Here is a 19,184-nt window from a genome sequence, read left to right as displayed (position 1 = left end):
AATGTCTACAGACAGACCCAAGTTCAAATCCCATATGTAAAGCTGGGTGACTTGTGAGCCAGATGGGCAGAAAACAGCAGTGACACACAGCCCCAACCTTGTAGAATTTCCCTGGGGTGGAGATAACTCTCTACTGTCTTTGAGTCTCTGCAGGCACGAATCCTTGTATAGAAAACAATACCATCAGAAAGTGCCATCATCTTCAGGTGGTCGTGGACTGCCAGAGAGACAAGTAGTAATAAAATCATAACAACCCGTCACGGCCATAATTTCATTTACTGCCAGTCCAACCTTTATTTGATACTTCAGTTCTGGACTTGTTTATTTCTGACCCCTCATTTAAAGAGCAACATGGAGAATCTGAAAATAATAGAAAAGAAATTCTAATAATGAATGAAAGATTTAAAACTTAAAAGATGAAGGATTATTTATCTTGGAGAAGAGAAACAAACCTTTTATCTAGTACGTACTGAGATTGATGTGGCGTTTCCTGTTTTACTAGGATAAAGCAAGAGGCGATGGGCATAATGAATAGATTATCTTCAGAGATCATAAGTAACAATTGAGTAGGTTACTGAAAGAATTTGCTAAATATTTTTTCTTTCAATATTAAGGGATAGATTTTCACTTCTGAATTAGTTTAGGTACATTTACACACGAAGACAGTATTATCAATACTGTCTTCTGTGTAAAAGAATTTAAATTATTTGAGTGTTCTGTGTTTTGAACAGTGATTCTGAAAATATATTGTGACTTGCGAGCAGTAAAATAGGATTAAATTATGGAGGAACGTGAAAGAAGAAATTGCACATACCTTAAGACAAACTAATGCGCCATGTCAGAAATCAAACAGCACATATAAACAGCTGGTTTATATACATATAAACAGGAAAAGGCTGGTGTGGGTGGACAGGAGTTGAAAAATCATGAAGTATAAAACAGAGAAGCCTGGCAACTTTTTATGAAAACAATAAACGAATATAAATTTAGTTAAACTCGTTAAAATGTGAGGCTACCTATAAAAAATGTTCTCAACGATCTTACGGTTTTATGGAAATTAAACATTACATTGACTCCAGAATATAATTCCTTCTGTTGGTGTTGGAGAAAGAGGGCACAGAGGTGCGAGTTAAACATATCGGAGAACACAGATTATTTTCACTTAGGAGCAAAGATAGTTAAGTATTAGCAGCAATGTAAAATTTGATAGAAGAAGGGGAAATTGTGGTATGAAGAAGTTTACGATCTCTTTGAAATTAAAGAATTTATTATGTGCTTATAATTGGAGCAACACTGGCGCTATGGGCCGGGGATGTGCTAAATGAATGAATGACAGGTGGGAGCACGAGTCAGCACGTGTACAGCACGCAGCCCAGAATCTGCGTATTCCTAATCGTTAGCTGCTGCTAATGTTGGAATCATTAGACCAACGCTTGCAAACAGATGTCATTTTATGGTGAACACTGATCAATTACTAGTGGCCCACTGGAATTCAGTGTTTCATTTTTAGGGTTTGAGGAGAACCAATAAATAGCAATGCTCCTTTCTGCATCCTGAGGTTTGAGCCATCTTAGGGCCAAGGAATAAGGCAAATGAAGACCAAAATGTTACTTTTATTACGGATAGACCACGGAGAATGTGGTTTATGTATGTAAGAAGTGTAGTCTCTAAAACTGAGTCTCCAAATTAGACATTTTTTCCCACCTAGCAATCCTGGACCAGAACAATCCATTTTCTCCCTGCTTCTTCCTCCGTCCCCAGCTCCCTGGCAGGTGCAGAGTCCACTTTCTGGCTGGCTTTGGAGGCAGAGAACAGATGTTCTTTAGAGGAAGGAGAACAGAAGGGCTGTTCCTCACATGCCCAGTTCCTCCTCCTCTGTTATCAGATTAAAAAACCTCTTTCTTCTCTGGGGAAGAGGAGAGGAGTGAGTGACAGGTAGAGAAAGACCAGGGATGGAGCTTTTTATACTTAGAATGAAACATCAAGCACTGGGGTGGAGTGGGCTGGATAGGTAATGCTTTTTTCTTTAAAAAAGCAAAAACAAAAACTGTGGTGCTACGTGCCTACTCAACAGAAAATAATTTTATGACTCACAAAGTGTACTAAAGGAACAGTAGCAAAGAGCGGTAGAGCGGTGTGCTGGTAATTTTAAACACTGGCTTTTGTGCCGAGGGGTAAGAAACCCCGACTTGTAGCATTTGCTGGTATCTGTGGTGTTAACACTCCAGCTGTGGCCAAGTGACAGCCCCTGGCATGGCATCACTGCATGTGGAGTTGGGGAGAGAGTTGCAGTAGCACCCCATTTTATAGATGTAGCGTTTCCAACATACTGGTACAGTCGATGTAAATAACATTGAACATAGATAACAGTGAGAGGAATACAATTATGAGGAAATGATGAGTTTTGAGTGCTCTTACTGAGTAGTGACCACACATACTCTGTCTTTTGATGACCCTGCACTGGACAGCAATGCAGTTCTTCTAGAGGTAGATGAGGGTTAACAACATAAGAAGTCAGCCTATAATGATCAGTCCAGCATCTAAAGTGTCCCCCTGCCATGAGCATGGGCTCAAGAGTCAGATAGACCTGGATTTCACAGGCCTGGTCTGCTTATGCTTTGCCGCATGAAGCTGGATGACTTTGGGCAGGTCGTTTAAACCCTGAGCCTCAGTTTTAACTATGAAATGAAGAAAATAGTTCTTATTTCATAGGGTTGTGGTGATAATTAAATGAGGTAATGCATGTAATGTATTGGCACAGTTCTTGGGACATGCTAGACTCCCAATTAGAGCTGAAACAGCTGATCAGAGGACCACAAAATTCTCAGATCCTGACTTGAATAGAGTAATGGATGAGATGAGGTAACACATAATATTTCAGAAAAACTTCACTCAAAATGTATAAGAAAGTCATTTGGACATCGTCAATATAGAACATAAAACTAGGCAACTAAAGATGCTATTTAGTAAACATTCTCAATGAAATGCTTTATGTAAGAATTGAGGACATATAGCAGTGGTGCTATACGTAAGTCTATACATGAACACTTTATTGTGATTTTAATAGCTGACATAAAAATATGAAGAGTACTAGTAAAAACCAGATACAGGTAGCAGAAAAATTTGGCTTCCTTGAGGTTAACTAAAGGGCACCAGCTCGCCAGGGGTGACAAAGCTTTGGTTGTTTCTGTAACATGTAATTTCTGTAGGCTCTGGGGGCTAGAAAATGAATATAGGGTACTGTAGTTATTTTAGCAAGATTAAATGATATAAACAAGATTAAAAAATAGAAATCACTTATTGCAAGAAGATGAAAACTGTTAATACTTAGTATATATATTTCCAGATTATTTTCTGTATATGTAACATGAAATGTGTGTGTGTGTGTGTGTTGTGTGTGTGTGTGTGTGTGTGTGTTTACACCTCAGGCTGCTCTGGTCCAGAACTTTCTAACTGGTGTGACTCAAATCTAGTGTACAGGTGTGTGGGGATGAAGGTGTCCTCAGCCAAGTTGGGATGGCTTGGGATGGCTGGTTATCCCAGTGTTCTGTTGAAATATTATAATTTGCTGTGTGTGTGCCAGGAATGGAAAAAGGTTAGGAAGCGTGCCTTAAGCTTTCTGTGGAATCAGCTGCCTTCTCCACACTAGAAAAATGAAAAACAGGTTTAATAGCCCCTTCAGTGAAAAGAGCCTCTTACTCCTCTGAGTCTTAACTGAAAATATTTCCTGTAGGTGCTACAGCTCTCTGGCTCTCCCTGCTTAGTACCATTAAACACACCTCACGAGAAGATAGCTCAGAGACTCGTTGTTATCCTCAGTAGTACTCATACATAAAAAACTAAAATGAGATACTTTGTTTATAATATTGGTGAACATTAAAAATTTGATCACACCTAGGGTTGGCAAGAGTATAGGAAAACAGACAACCTACCTGCTGGTAGGAGTGTAAATTATTCCCTTTTTGTAACACAGTTGTACAATATGAAAACAAGTCATAGAATGTGCATTCTTTTTGATACAGTTATTAGTCATAGAATTTATCTTATAGGGAAATAATCATAAATGTGTGGGAAGATTTCTCCAACAATGTTTCTTGAAATTTTATTTAAAGTAGAGTAAAGCCTAAAGTAACCAAAGTGCTTAACAATAAGGGCTTGGTTAAAAAAAATTTGGTGCATCTCTAGAATGGATTACTGTGTAACAATGGTGTTGCATCAGAATATTTCACACTGTTGGAAAGTAGTAACTATGAATTGATAAATTAAAAAGCTTCTAAGGCAGTATTTATAGCATAAATCCAGTCTTATCAAACAACAAAATACTATGTTTGCCTAGAAAAAAGGTTATAAAGATATATGTACCAAATGTTACTCGTGGTGTCACTTTGAATGTTGTGCTTTGTGTGTTTTCTGTTTTCCTGTTTCCTTCAATGAACATATGTTTCTTCAGAGAAAGTAAAAATTGGCTCACACTGAGAAAGTTCAGTCTGCCCGTCCATTTATCAGGCTGGGAGAATAGACACTAAAGGTGGCTGCAAAGTTAACATGAAACAATATTTCTTCCAAGTACACTCAGCAGCTGTAAAATGTCAGAATGATTCCTTTTTTTGAGTGACTACTGCATTCTTACTTGCTGAGAATCTGAGCTCCCTAAAATCTTCCCTAGACTCTCAGAAACTTACTGTTTGCAGGTCTGTCAGTAAGGAGGACACGTCCTGCTTGTGCCTGGTCAGTCACTTTCACACAGAGAAACAGCCTCATTTATCATTTATCAGGTAGAGCTGCAGAAAAGGGGTCTCTGGGCTCAGCATTCCACATCGAAACTTGGCAGTTTCCTAGGAAATGGGACCCTGGATCTACCTGATAATGATGCCTTTACACAGCCCTGTTTTGAGCCTATCTCACCGTGCTTCACTTAAATTTCATCTACTCCCCCTTCCCCAGAATCCCCTAGTAACTCTGTCTTTTCCTTTGGGAGATGCCCCATGGTTCCTCTTGCTCATCGTAGTGGGAAAATAAACCTGATTGTGTTCAATTACCGTGACCCTGCTGGTCTTAGATTGATTTAGGCTGAGACACTCCTATAGTCAGGAGAAAAGTAAGTCTATTTAAATGATTTATAGAAACACTCACATACTATCTCCTTAAATAATACTTCTCTAAAGAGTCAGCAGTGCTGTTAAGGAACAATAATAATAGTTAACATTTATTGAACTTTCACTGTGGGGCAGGCACTCTTCCAAATATTTTAAAGATTTTTTCTCATTTAATCTTTATAGCAACCCTAAGAGGAAAAAGACTGTTACTCCTCTTCTTACAGATGAGGACTCTTGAGTTTTAGAGAGCTTAAATCATTGCCCCAGGGCGACACAGTAAGTGTTGACAGGATCTGAACACAGGGCACCTGGTGCCAGAGCTCACATTTTTAACTATTCTGATACACTTCCTAAGTTGGGCAACAGCATCAGTTTAGCTAGCTGACATCACCACAGCGTTTCTTCTCAGATGCTTTAACTAAAGTCATAGAAAACATTATCTCTAGACTAGTATAAAGCAGCCTGTGGCAACTCTGGAAACATTATTGTTAAGTTCTTAATTTTTTCTTCAACATTTGTATGTGTGTATACATATACATACATATATATGATATTCTAATCTATGATACATCTTTGCTAATTTTAATAAAAACAGTATTTTGAACCATTTACGTACTGTATACCTGCGACTAGGATTTGTCCAGCCTTTGACTCTGCTAAGACATTGCAGCATGTGCATGCCCAAGGTATCTCTAAAGTAATATTTTTTTAAAAAATCTGTGTAAGGTGTGCCTAATGAAATGAAGAGATTTTTTTTTGGGGGGGTGGGGGGTTTGGCTTGTAAATAACTGAAATCAGTGCTAATAGAATTCCAAAGCTGCTCTGAACAGTTGACAGTAAAAGGACAGTAAGTCTATAGATTTCTAAGGTGATTATTTTGAAGAACTGTAGCCTTTCAGGAAAGTTGATGATTAATGGGAAGAGTTCATAAATATAAACCTGTGCTAAGTCTTTATTAATTTAGGTAAATGTATAAATCTAAAGAGAGGTGAGGTGGCAACGCAGAGGGGCAGGTGGCAACTATCTTTGTGGGACTTTTTCCTTTTCCCTCGGACAAGGGATACAGTAGGTAGGATCTTGCTAGAGTTGGAAAAGAGCTGAATTCTTGTTATGCTGCTTTCTCTTAATACTTAGTTTACATTACATTTTTGGAAAGACATATACTAACAATCTCTGCTCTTCTGATCAAGAGAATGTTTGCAAATATCAGCCTTTCTGATTCTTGAACCACTTGGCACCAGCAAGGCCATGTGCTCTAGAGGAAGAAAGGGAGTGAGTGCCAGCTCTCCCTGAACAGCGCCCACAGGACTGGGCACCTGTGCCGCCGAGACTGGCCCACATCAGGATGCGTGTGTTTGCTTGGTTGTGTTGAGAACGAAAACCTCATTCATTTCCTACTTGGCCTTTTAGTATCAAGTGAACATGAATTCTACAAATTCAGGAACATGTTCAAAGGCCTACTATGTGCAAAACACCTGTGAGGAGGCTCAGTGTATATAAAGAGGAATTGGTTGTGGATCCTTGAATTCTTTCCCCTGCCATCAAGGTGTTAGTAGTCCAGACAGGAGACCCATGTGGATATAAATAGTTAAATATGAGGCAAGATATTAAGGCCAGAAGTGGAGTGTAAGAGCTAAAGAAATGGGTGGCAACAAATGTTTCATACTGTAGAAGAGAGGAATCTAAGAATCTTCAGAGAGGAATGGCCACGAACTGAGTGTTTAAGAACAAATAGGATTTCAACAGATAAGGGGAAAAAGGTTGTGTGCAACAGAGAAACGAAAGCAAACCCTGGGAGTCAGGGAAGAGCTGGAGTGTGTTTGGGGTATTGCATGTGGTCTGGTTTGGCAGGGAAATGGTATCCCAGAGAGATACAGAAGGCAGTGAGGCTGGAAAGATGACCTGGCATTGGCCATGCCTTTGCTTTCAAAGGCCTTAGACAAGGTAGACATTAATCTATACTGAATTTTAGGGTGGCAGGCAAAGGGTTAAGAGCATGAGCTTTAGAGTCAGGTGGCCCTAGGTTGTAATTTTGTCCCTAGTACTTAAAAGCAGTGAGACCCTAGATAGATTTCTTAATCTACCTGGACTCTAACTTCCTCCTCTGTAATGTGGGGATAATTGTAACACCTTATTATGAGGATTAAATGAAATCATATACATTAAAGTATCTAAACAGGTACCTGGTACCTAATAAAAGGCATCTACAAATGTTAGCTGGTATAATATTATGGATTCATTTAAAAAATTTAACTCTTTACTCAGATGGTTTGTGTTTTTTTCAGTTCCATTGATGACTCATTTGTTCCAGTGCATGAATCACTAAGAATATCAAAGGAACAGAGTGTTCAGAATATTATTTGTACCTGTTCAGTGTTACAGATGTTAACACTTATTAACATAGCTCATCGTCTTAGTCAGTTTGGACGGCTATAACAAAAATACCATAGAATGGGTGGCTTAAGCAGCAAACATTTGCTTCTCACTGTTCTGGAGGCTGAGAAGTCCAAGATCAAGGGGCTGGCAGATTGGGTGTCCAGTAAGGTTCTGCTCTCTGGTTTATAGACAGCTGTCTTCTTGCTGTAATCTTACTTGGTGGCAGGAGGGCTCTCTAGAGTCTATTTCTAAGGACACTCATCTCATTCTTGAGGGTACTACCCCTAATTACCTAATTACCTCCCAGAGGTTGCACCTCCAAATGCCATTGTATTGGGGATTAGGCTTCAGCATATGAATTTTAAGGGAACACCCACATTCAGTCTATAGCACTCATTCACATTTACTGCGTGCCTACCATGTGTTTAGTGTCAGGCTAGGCACGATAGGAGAGTGCAAGACACGGGCCGTGTCTTCAAGGAGGCTTATGATAAAGTTGGAGAGAAAAAAGGTAGCATATCTTTATTATAGATGAAGCCACAATTTTGTCTTCGGTTCAGATGTGTTGCTATTTTTTGAAGTCGTGTTAGGCCCGGAAGTAACTGGGCACACCGTTGTCTTCATTCACAGCACTGTTGTGGAAATGTGACTCTTTAAATACGCAGCATAAAATAGTAGATCAGTAAGTACTGTTACAGAGCAGAAGTCATTTAGGATTTCAGAGAAGAGAAATGTTAATGTGAATTAGAGGGACGGGAAGATCTGAGGGAAAAAGTAGTATGTGTAAGATGTAGTTAGGAGGTTGTTTTCAGAAGGAAACAGCATGAACAAAAGCCTGGAAAGTGACTATAGTTTTGGGAGAGCTGTATAGAAACTGTCCTGGCTTACGTCCAGGTTTGTAGCGAAGAGACAAAGAAGTTGGGTTGGATAAGAGGGCCAGTGCCAACTTGCCGAGGGAATGGCAGTCCAAGCTTAAAGGAGACTTGGTTAGGGAATGTTCGACATGGATCGTTCCAGGTTTGTGTATGCTTCTTGTAAGCTGTTTCCTCATCTGTTCAGTAACTTGCAGTTCCATCAGAAAACTTGATTGATCATTAATGCCCTAGCAAGGCTAGGACATTTGGCGAACATTGCCCAAGTGTGTCTTCAGCCTAGAGATATCTCCTCTATGTATGGAGTCTTCAAAGCACGCTTTATCAGTTGGAGTGGCATTTGGCCATGAAACAAGTTGATATATAGTGATTTAAACAAGTTAGGGATTTAGTTTCCTCATGTAACAAGATGTCCCGGGATGGGCAGTTGTGGGGCTGTTAAGATGGCTCAGTGATATCACTGGAGACCTAAACTCCTATCTTCTTAACATCACCATCTTAAGCCTGTGGCTTTCATCCTCATGGCTGCTGTGCCTTCATCCAGTTGCATCCTTGTTTCGCACAGGAAGATGGGGAAAGGGCACAAACAAAAAACGAGAAAGACTTTTCTGTGGAGTCTGCCCCTTTAAAAAGCTTTCCTGGAATTGCCACTCAGCAACTTCTGCTTATATCGCATAGGCTAGAACTATGTCACATGGCCATCCCTGACTGCTAGGGAGAAGGTTAGCATTTTTAGCAAGGTGCATTTCTTGTCCTGATAAAACTGTGGGGCAGTTAGTGAGGAAGAAAGAAAGTATCTTGGCAGCTAGCAGTGTGTGCCACAATCTCCAGGTGGCAAGCCGACACTGCTTCTAACAGCCTGTTCTCTGAGGTGGTAAGGTAGGCATCGATGTTTATATTACACAAGCGGAGAAATAAAAGAATGTGCTTTGTGAGGAATCCAAATAACTAGGATGAATTCATGTCTCACTTCAATTAAAACTTGGGTTTTAATTGAAAAGCAAAAGAACGTGTAAAACCAGCCAAATGTAGCATCAAATCTTAGAATGCCGTAAAGTTTGTGTTCAGAGTAATAATTAATGTTAAATAGCTTTATTACGGACAGATTCTTAATCAATCAATACAATTATGTGCCAAGAAACATTGAGTATGGATGAGCTTGGTTAGGGCAATACTGTATAACCACTAAATAGCCCTTAAGAACTTGGGGTCATAAAGCCCACCTGAATATGCTCAAAATAGCTACAACCCTAGGGTTGTAGTCAGCACTTAATGTAAACGTTTATTTTTCCTGATTGAGAGGTGTTCTTAGTCACACGTGCATACAACCCGATGTTGTCTACTATCTCTGCGCGTAATTCTAATGTAATATCGAAGCCATGGTCCCACTGCAGATACTCTATTGTGTTGGTCTGGAATGGTCTTCCAAGTGAGAAGTAATGAGGGAAAGCATTGAGACAGTGGCAGTGGGACTGGAGAGGGAGAGGACAGCTTTGAGAAGTATGTAGGACAAGGCCATCCAGTAGAACTTTCTGCAGGGATGGAAATGTTCATATGTGTGTCCAGTATGGCCTGTGAGCGGCATGTGGCGATGGAGCCCTTGAAGTGTGACTAATGCAACTTAGGAATTAAATTTTCCATTAAGTAGTCACATGTGGCTCATGGCCACCTTATCGGACAGTGCAGATTTAGGAGGCAGAGTCAGTAGGCTCTGGGGTCCTGATGGGCAGAGTGAAAGAGAGGCGTTGAGCATAGCCTCACAGGTTTTGTCTTCAATGAGGGGGCAGGTAGTAACGCCTCTTGTGTAGGCAACGGAGTGTGGGGAGCAAGGTCATGATTGTTACATCAGGGTCTCAGAGCCGACTGACAGGTGGCACAGCACCCAGCAGTGTAGGTGCTCAGTACCTGCGGGGTGGCTTAGATGATGTGTGGGTAGGATTCGCAGTTCCTGCGTTATATTTGATTAGGACAAATACAGTGTCAAAGTATCTCTGAGAATTACATTTTCTTCCTATTCAATCTTTTCTTTTTCTCTCTTTTTAAAAATCAGGTATCAAATTGTAGTGGAAATAATCCAGGCAACTACAATTAGCAGCTTTCCCCAACTGAAGAGGCACAAGGGTAAGAACCGATTTGTTTTCTTCAGTCATACGTTCTGCAGGTCTAGCCCCGCTCTTCTCACTGCTGTCAGAACTTTGGCAAGTAGGAGTATTCTTCGGCTTACATTGAAATATTCCAATTTATTGAAATAATAGTATAATAGCATTAGAGAAAATTAATATAATATCCTCGTAACAAAAACTTTTGTTTGTATTTTGTGTTCCCTTATAAACTTCATTCATCTGTAGTTATAATTCTTAAAAGATTAAAATCATTGGGTAGATAGTGCTTCTGTTCTGTTTTTAAACTAAACATGATTTCATAATTTTTTTCTCATTAAAATTTAATTTTAGTGTTAATAGTTCTATCTTGAAACATGATCTTGATGGTCATTTAAATGACTTCAGAGAGTTGATGTTTTATAGTTTATTTCATCTTTTCCTTTAGGTAAGCGTTTGTATTATGAATAGCTTCTGTCCTCTTTCCGCTCTTCTAAACTTTTTAAAATACGTTCTGTGTTTTGTTTTGTTTCTTTCTCCTGTTGCCCTTCAAATGAAGAGATTTTTACCCAGGCATCATTCTGAGGAGTAATTAAGCTGTGAAGATGGCTCTCACCGCCCCTTGCAGTTTGCATGGTGTTAGCACATTCCCCCCCTCACACATGAAGTTCAAGGACGTGTTACTGTCTAGAGTGCAGAGCAGATCTTGATTTATAGCTAAGAGGCAGCAGACACTGCTCCCTTGAAGGCTAGACTTTCCACGAAAGTCTCCAGGCCTACCAAGTCCCAGCGAGGGAGCAGAGTGCTAGGAGAACAAGGAAGAGGGGCCCAGAGACTTTAACATGTACCCGGGTTTGTAATTAGCACAGGGGAGACTAAAGGAAGCTTGCGTTTGGGACTTTTCCTTGTCTCGGAAACACTGACGGAAGATAGGAGCTGTAAAAAACAAGGAAATGAAGGTACAGACTATGAAGAGGCACTAATTCTTAATCTCAGCCCAGTGAGGAAGGCTGTGCAAATGCGTTCATTCAGAAATGTTTACCGAACACTGACCAGGTGATTGTGGTACAGTAGTGAACAAAACAAACTGCATCCATTGAGTCCCTAAACTAGGAGGCAATGCAGTGTCTAGGAATGAGGGATTGCAATCTAGGATGTGGATAATGGTTGTGAAAAGGAAGGGATTGATGAGGAAGATTATGAAGGCAAAAGAGCCTGCTTGGTCATTGATGGGATATGGGGAAGAATCAGATGATGGGACATCACAGTGCTGGCACAACCTGCTGACTGCACAGATAAGGAAATGGCTATCTAGAGAAGTTAAGTGAATTAGTCTGAGCTCGTAACTTCTAGTCGGCTGCTATTTCTGTTATGCCCCATTGCTTCAGGTTGGTGAGATGAAGTTTGGGGTGTAGAGGAAAAAGTACCAGAGCAGGAGTTAGGAGACGTTGGTTCAAGTGCGGTTCCCCTGATAGCTCCCTAATGAAACCTAGTGAGACAAGTCCTTGTATTTCTCTAGGACTCCATTTTTTTTTTTTTTAAATTTTATTGGGGAATATTGGGGAACCATGTGTTTTTCCAGGGCCCCTTGGCTCCAAGTCCAGTTGCCGGGGGCGCAGTCCACCATCCCATGTGGGAATTGAACCGGCAGCCTTGTTGTTGAGAGCTCGCGCTCTAACCATCTGAGCCATCCGGCCACCCCTCCGGAAACTCAGTTGCAGCTCATTCTCTTCAATCTAGTTGTGGAGGGCGCAGCTCACTGGCCCATGTGGGAATCGAACCAGCAGCCCTGCTGTTCAGAGCTCTTGCTCTAACCAACTGAGCCATCCTGCTGCTCTAGGACTCCATTTTTCAGTCTTTAGATTGAGTGTTGTAGACGGTCAAAAAGGGTTTCTCAGTAAAGATATTGAAAGTTAGGGAAGGTACAGCATGGCTTATTTAGAGGTAAGAGTGCTCACTGGTCTCAGGCATCCTGGATTTGTGATGACGAGGATAAAAAAGTGCCCGTTTGGTATTTCTAAGCAAGGATCCACTCTGGAGAGTTCTACTCAGTGTGAGTGAAGAGAAACAGTTAATGGGCTATTTCTGCTGTCTCCAAGTCAATTATCTTTGCAGAGCTGACGCTATGTTCCCTGTTATTGGAGAAGAGCATGTTAACATGTGACTTCCAGTCTCGTGTGAATTCCTCTAATTCATATACCATCTGCTGTCTCAGTGTTGAATTTCATATGTAGGTGATTTCAATTTTAAATAATTAAGTTGTCAAAATTTGTGTACATACTTTTTTTATAAAAAAGGAAGATCAAATTTAGCATTCCCGTTGTTTTTGTTTTTCTTTTAATTGAATATTCAGTAACATATTGAGTATTAGAGAAAGCAGTTCTTGTTTCTCTGTGACCTTTGGAGTTTTGATGTATGGCTGCAAATAAATGGTTATTTTATAAACTGGTTTAGAAAGCCACTATACCTCATTCTTCCTTAAATTGATCTTTATTTCTAGACAAATATATGTGGTTTTTTTCCCCCTCCCTGTAAAAGTCATTAAGGAAAGTTTTATTTTTAGCATGAAAAGGCTCCCCAAATGTAATTGTTGAGCTGTTTTTGAAGATCTTTGCATTTTATAGATAGTGAAAAATATCATCAGGCAAAGAATCAGGGAAAAGTCTCAGTCTGTACATTAACCATTTGCTGCAAGCCCCATCTGTGTGCACCGGTTTCCTGGAGAAAAGGGCTGTCTCAATTGTATCTTAGAGTCACTGTGTAATGGTCCGGCTTGTGTGTGCAGGTATGAGCACTGTCATTTCCAATGCTGTTTCTCCTTGTTTCCACATTCTCCTGGTGAGGGGGAAACTGAAGAAGTTTATAAAAAGAATGAACAGATGGAAGATCATAAGAATATTTAAGATTCATCCTACAGATGGAAACTTTACTTATGAATGTAGTGTATATATGCTACAAATATAGTTTTGTTACTGCATATAAAGATGTTTCTGGCAAGTCTTTTTCAATCATAATCATTGATGATTAAGAAATGATAGGCAACTGTGAAAAAACTGTGAAAATACTTTGAGGATTTAAAGAAAAAAAATGCCATATAATAGGTTGGGAGAAATTACCAGATTGTGTACCCTCTGAAACCTTAAGGAATTAACCAGCTCACTCCTTGCTGCCAAATGAAAATGTCCAAGTGAGAGCCCCACAAAGCTGGTCGTCTTCTGTAGTTTCTTATCCTGTGAATGGCATTACCATCCATGCGTGTACGTCAGAAACCTAGGAGTCATCCTTATTCATTCATTCTCCGTCATGTCCTATATCGAGTCCGTTATCACCATGCAGATTGACCTCCTAAATATGTTTTAACTCTGTTCTCTCTCTGCACCACCGTTTTCCACCACCAGCTTTTTTCTTGAAGCGATAGCTTCTTCATCAGTCTTCTTGTGTCCACTCCTGCCCCTATTTAATATATTTTTCATATTGAAGCCATAGTGATTTAAAAACAATAGATCTTACCGTGTCACCTCCGTTCTTAAAACACTTCATCATCTTTCTATTGTTGTGAGAATGAAAACGCCTTGATGGGAAACCTCCACGGTCCTGCTCGCTGTGGCTCGTCTTGCTCTTCAGCCTCATCTGCTGCAGTCCCACTTCCTCTCTTTGTACTCCTGCCGCACTAACTTTTCTATTTTCTCAACTTACCCCGATTCCTCCTGCCTCCTATTCTTTGCACATTCTGTTTCTTCTTCCTGGAATGCTACCCTACTGTCAATATCATTTTACCTAGGTAACTCTCCGTATCCTTTATATTTTATCTCAAATGTCTCTTCTCTGATCACAACCTCCCCTGCCCCGATCCTGCGTAGATGAGAGAGAGTGCTTGAGTTATCTTAGGAACTCAAGTTCCGCAACTGTCTTCTTCATCTACGTACATGGGGTACCCTCCGCCCACATCCACCTGACAAGTCCATACGGGAATGAGAGCCGCTCCATCTTTCTAACTCAACCCTGTTACCTCTGTCCCGGGTAGGGCTGACTGCTCCACACATGCACACCGCTCCTGAATCCTGCACATGCAACTTTCACTGCATTTATCAAATTGTATTGTAGCTTTGCATGTGTGTCTACCTGTCTGCTCGTTAGGCTGTGATCTCCTTAAGTTTAGGGATAATTTTATTCATTGCACAGCTGTACCTACCACATCAGGGCACTCAAAAACGTGTTTGTTGGATGACTGACGACCTACTTCTGGTGATTAAGACATCCTCCAGAGTACCTTCTCTAGCAATACGAGGAGCCATATCGGTAGGAGGAGTCATATTTAAAGCTCCCTTTGAAGCTTTCTTTTCTGCTGTTCTGAACCCTGAAATGTTATCAAGAATGGTTCAGGTGATTCAGAGTAATATGCATTCAGCTGACAACAACAAAGGACATGATGTAGATTTGAGTCTGCTACAAACTGCTGTAGATAAATAGTACACACTTGGGAGTGATACACGTATAGTATAGATTGGGAGGCTTTGATGAGATTGTGCATCTTCTTTTCTTTAGAGTATAACTAAACAGTTTTGGAATTGAGTATATCTAGTAGAACTGTAGAACTTCGGAGTATATCAAATATGTATATGTGTATGCACGAACACACTCGCAGTTATTTGCTGATAAGAACCATAATGATTTCCATTAGGAATTATTTTATAAAGATAACATGTAGCTTTTTGTCTGATTTGGGATTTAAAGGTTCTCCTGCCTGAAAGAAGGGAGTTGATCTTCTCAGGGTCCTTTCTAATGATTTGATATGATGTGACTTTCTGGCATTGCAGACATTTGATACAAACAGTTCCTAATTTATGAATGACCTATACTTACAGAACACCCAAGGCTGGTTCCCTGTCATAGCTCTGGGGGCCCTTGCCAGTGTTTCTTCCTGCTCAGCCCTCATGCTGTGATTACTGCTGCCTCCGCGCCTGCTGTCCCTTCTCCAACATCCTACTTCACCCTCGTCCGTTCTTGACCTTGAGGGGCTCAGGGCACTTCTATTACACTCTCTATTGTCTCATAATTTTATAGGCAGCTCTATTCCCATCTCTGTTCCCCAGGAAAACTTTAGTCATCATATATTCTAATACCTGCATTTATACAAATAAAATGCAGGTCCAGAGATGTTAAACACTATATCCCCTGTGTGACTAGAACTACTGTTTAGTCACACACAGATCTGAAACTCGAACCCACGTCTCCTGATTTTTAGTCCTGGACTCTTACTACTCACTCACTCACTACTCATCCACACAGGTAGATGTTATGAGAGCCATGCTCAAAATTTAGAAATTATATGGGTCAGATCTGTTTTCTAAGTGTACGTCTCATATCTGTTCAACTCATAGTTTTAATTTGGGAGCAGGGTTCTCCTGGTAGTTTATTGTGTGGATTTAGTTGGTATGGTATTATTAGTTTCAAAGTGTATTGCAAACATGTCAGAGGACCTTAAACCAAAGACGTGCTCAATAATTTTAAAGGAAGGAAAGTAAAAGGTGTGCTGTTGGCACAACTGACCAGGCTGTACAAGGCCTGCTTGTGCGGTCTCTGAAGTCTTCTCCCTTATAACGTGAGTGGTTCCCCCATGGACTCTTGCAATCATTTCTGGTTATTACTCAAATGCACTTTCTCCTAAAGTGGAGTGGCTCTAGACTAGGAAATTCTAGATGTTTGATTTAATAAGAGAATTCCACTTGTTCTTTTTTTAAAAAGAACATACAGGCCTCAAGTTGAAAAGTAAGGTAAATCTTTTCTTTAGTTCCTGGGCCGCCTTTGAGGTGATCTTCAGATAATTTTGAGGAAGTTCATGTTGATGAATCACTACTGGGAATTGCTGTCAGCTTCATGTCAAGAAGTCAAGCACCATTTCTCGTTTTGAGACTTGACTAGTCCCTAAGTAAATGCATACCTGTTTCTTGAACCCTTCTCTCAAGGGGGTTCATTAAAACTTCTGTTTACATGCTTAAGAAAGATTCAAAGCCTCGTTATTTTGTCAGTGTGGATACAAGTTGAGGAGTGGAGGCCCGACATTTTCTCATGAGGAACTCCCGTAATTCCTTACCTCGATTGCCTGGGGGGCGGTGTGAGAAGACCTGTGCATCCTGGTGAGAAGAACCACATGTTGGGAAGTCGGGGGAAGAGGACAAGTGTGTAGCCTGTCTCCTTCACCGCCACAGAGAGGTTGTGCCTCTGTATTAGTACTTCTCAATGGGGTGGGTTTGAGGGGACAATTTTGCCCTCCCAGGGGACCAGGGACATTTCACAATGTCTGGAGACTGTTTTCTTGTTCCATTTGGGGGAAGGGATGCTACTGGCATCTAGTGGTAGAGGCCAGGGCTGCTGCTAGAGACCCTACCATCCATAGCACGGCCCCCACTACAAAGGTTTATCCAGCCCGAAATGACAGTAGTGCCCACACTGACAAACCTTGCCGAGTTACCTATTGAATTTTTCAGTCAACCTGCTGAGGTGCTATTGTTAGCATGTGCCTTGGAATTTGGTAATGTTCTATGAGAAAAGAAAAACATTCTGCTATTTACATTTTTTAATACGCGAAAAATATAGGGGTGCCATTTTAATCCATTTATACTTGCGCTATTTCTGGAGTCGTTAGTTTGTTGCACTGTAAGTTATTTCACCCTCCTTTGCCTCATTAGAAATAGTACCTAACAGTTGTCCCCTGGTGTTTTACTGTACGCCACTTCACCTGCTTAAGGAAGAACTACATCATGGCAGAAGGTTTATAGCAACAGGTAGTTCTGTGATATTGTTCATAGGTCTCCTGTTCATAGGTCTCTCTTTATAGCCAAAAGGGTTTACCTAATGTCTAGTCAAATGTCGCTTTCAGCAAATGAACCCAAATGAATCCATTTACCTCAGTAGAATCTAGACTCTTGGGGGGGGGGGAACAGTAACCGTTTATAATTAATTGCTGTAGAACATTAAATCACTTACTTGGGTGTTCGTCGTGGCACCAATTTAAAGGGCCACTGCTGTCCAATTTCACCTGCCACTGTTTATTGTCTTGGCCTTCTTTTTACAGCTGGATTAAATGTTGTGTGATCAACCGTTTCTTAACAATGCACGGTGTTACCTAAGGCTTCACAGAGAAACAGCCATGTGAATCTGGCTTGAACTGGGCCACAGTGGTTGTCACACACCCGCTTGGCTATAGTTTTCTTGACTTGAACATATCCTGGCTGAATGGGTTTTCAGGTCACAAAGGAGCGTATTCATCTGCATCGCTGGATTTACAGGGACTTTTGCACGACAGACATAGGGGCTGCCTGGGTTCCGTGTCAGTCCTTTAGCCCTGAATGTGGCATTCGTTTTCTGAGGCAAAAATAAACAGAATTGTCTAAGCAACAAGCTGCTGTTGCATTTGTCAGCGCCAAGCTTTGTGATCAGACAAGTGGCATTTACTGCCCGTGAACAAACAGAAGGCATTCACGTGAGCAGGCGACATTCAAGTAGAATACCAGAATATTCTCAGCCCTGCAGCTGGGTTTCAGATGAAGGTTTCGTCTTTTTTTTTTTTTTTTTTCTTCCTTCTGTTTGTAATTTACTTCTAGTTTTTGTGCCTTTAGAAAGGCTTTTAAGCTTCCTTAGGAGAAGAAGAATTTGGTTGTTGATAAATATGTGTCCATTTCTTCCTATATATATGTCTCTTTATTAGCTTGTTTTAAGCCCAAACTAATATTGTAGTCTAGGTTTCTTTTGTAAGAGCAATTTTTTTGTCCCCAAATTTTATGGTCATTTAAATGTCATCCACAAAATTTAGACTTTAAGGACATATATTTAAAACTGAATTTTTTCCCCCTGAAAAATTGGCTATTTCATGCTTGTATTTCTATAGGTACATATACAAAGCATCCTGGTTTGCAATAGACTAATTTGGGGAAGCTACATTTATCTTGATGTTTCCATTGAGAAGGCTCTGAAATAACTATTTTTGCATCTTGAGATGAATGTTGAGTTAATACGTTCTTTGGTCAGGGCTTCTCTATCAGCCTAGCATAGGGCAAGTTGAGAAACCATTATGGAAGTCGAATGAAAATACCTTCTCAGCACATAAATGGAAAAACATAGTATCTGACAGACGCTCTTGAACAAGGCCATCTCTTAACCTGAAGTCTGCCTGTGACCCTCTGGTAAATACTGGAAAAAGCTGCTTCTGAAAGAGAAAATGTTTTGTGGTACTTGTCTAAATTTTTTTCAGTTAATGTGGTCAGCCTGCCTGGGTGCTATTTTAAGCATTTGTACAAATTGACTAAGTGGAACATGAGAGAGGTAATGATCATCTTAGGGAATCGGAGGTCTCCAGCTGAGATGTGTGAAACATTGCTGAGACTTCACTTTGGGGGGCACCAAGAAACAAAGCATAAACTCTCTTCTTTTATTAGTGTAGTTCCAATCTAAGCCAGGTATATTATGACTACCTCCAGAAGGTGTGATCTGACCTGCTTAGCATTATTTATATTTATCTAATGGTCACCTAGACCCTAAACGTTGCCTAACAGTCTCACAGTGTTTCTGAGGTGGGCTTGCCCTTCTGCTTTCCACCGTGAATTTCATGCTTCCCCCCCATTTCTTTTGGCCTCAGACCACTCGCTCTTTTTACCCACCTCACTCTAAGCAGATCACTTCACTCACTTCGTCAAGGAAACAGAATCCGTTTGCCGGGAGCTGCTTCAGCTTCCGGCCACTTG

General features: G+C 40.6%; 1 protein-coding gene across 3 annotated transcripts in view; it reads left to right on the top strand.

Annotated features, from left to right (window-relative positions):
- Positions 1 to 19,184, top strand: part of SNX25 (sorting nexin 25) — a 99,713-nt gene that overhangs the window by 43,861 nt on the left and 36,668 nt on the right. For all 3 annotated transcript variants that reach the window (XM_019736070.2, XM_019736071.2, XM_019736072.2), the window contains exon 6: positions 10,395 to 10,465. In XM_019736070.2, the coding sequence (XP_019591629.2) occupies positions 10,395 to 10,465 (71 nt within the window). The remainder of the gene's footprint in view (positions 1 to 10,394; positions 10,466 to 19,184) is intronic.

Source organism: Rhinolophus sinicus, linkage group LG04 (genome assembly GCF_036562045.2).
Source record: "Rhinolophus sinicus isolate RSC01 linkage group LG04, ASM3656204v1, whole genome shotgun sequence".
Taxonomy (NCBI): Eukaryota; Metazoa; Chordata; class Mammalia; order Chiroptera; family Rhinolophidae; genus Rhinolophus; species Rhinolophus sinicus.
This window is presented reverse-complemented; position numbering and strand designations above follow the sequence as displayed.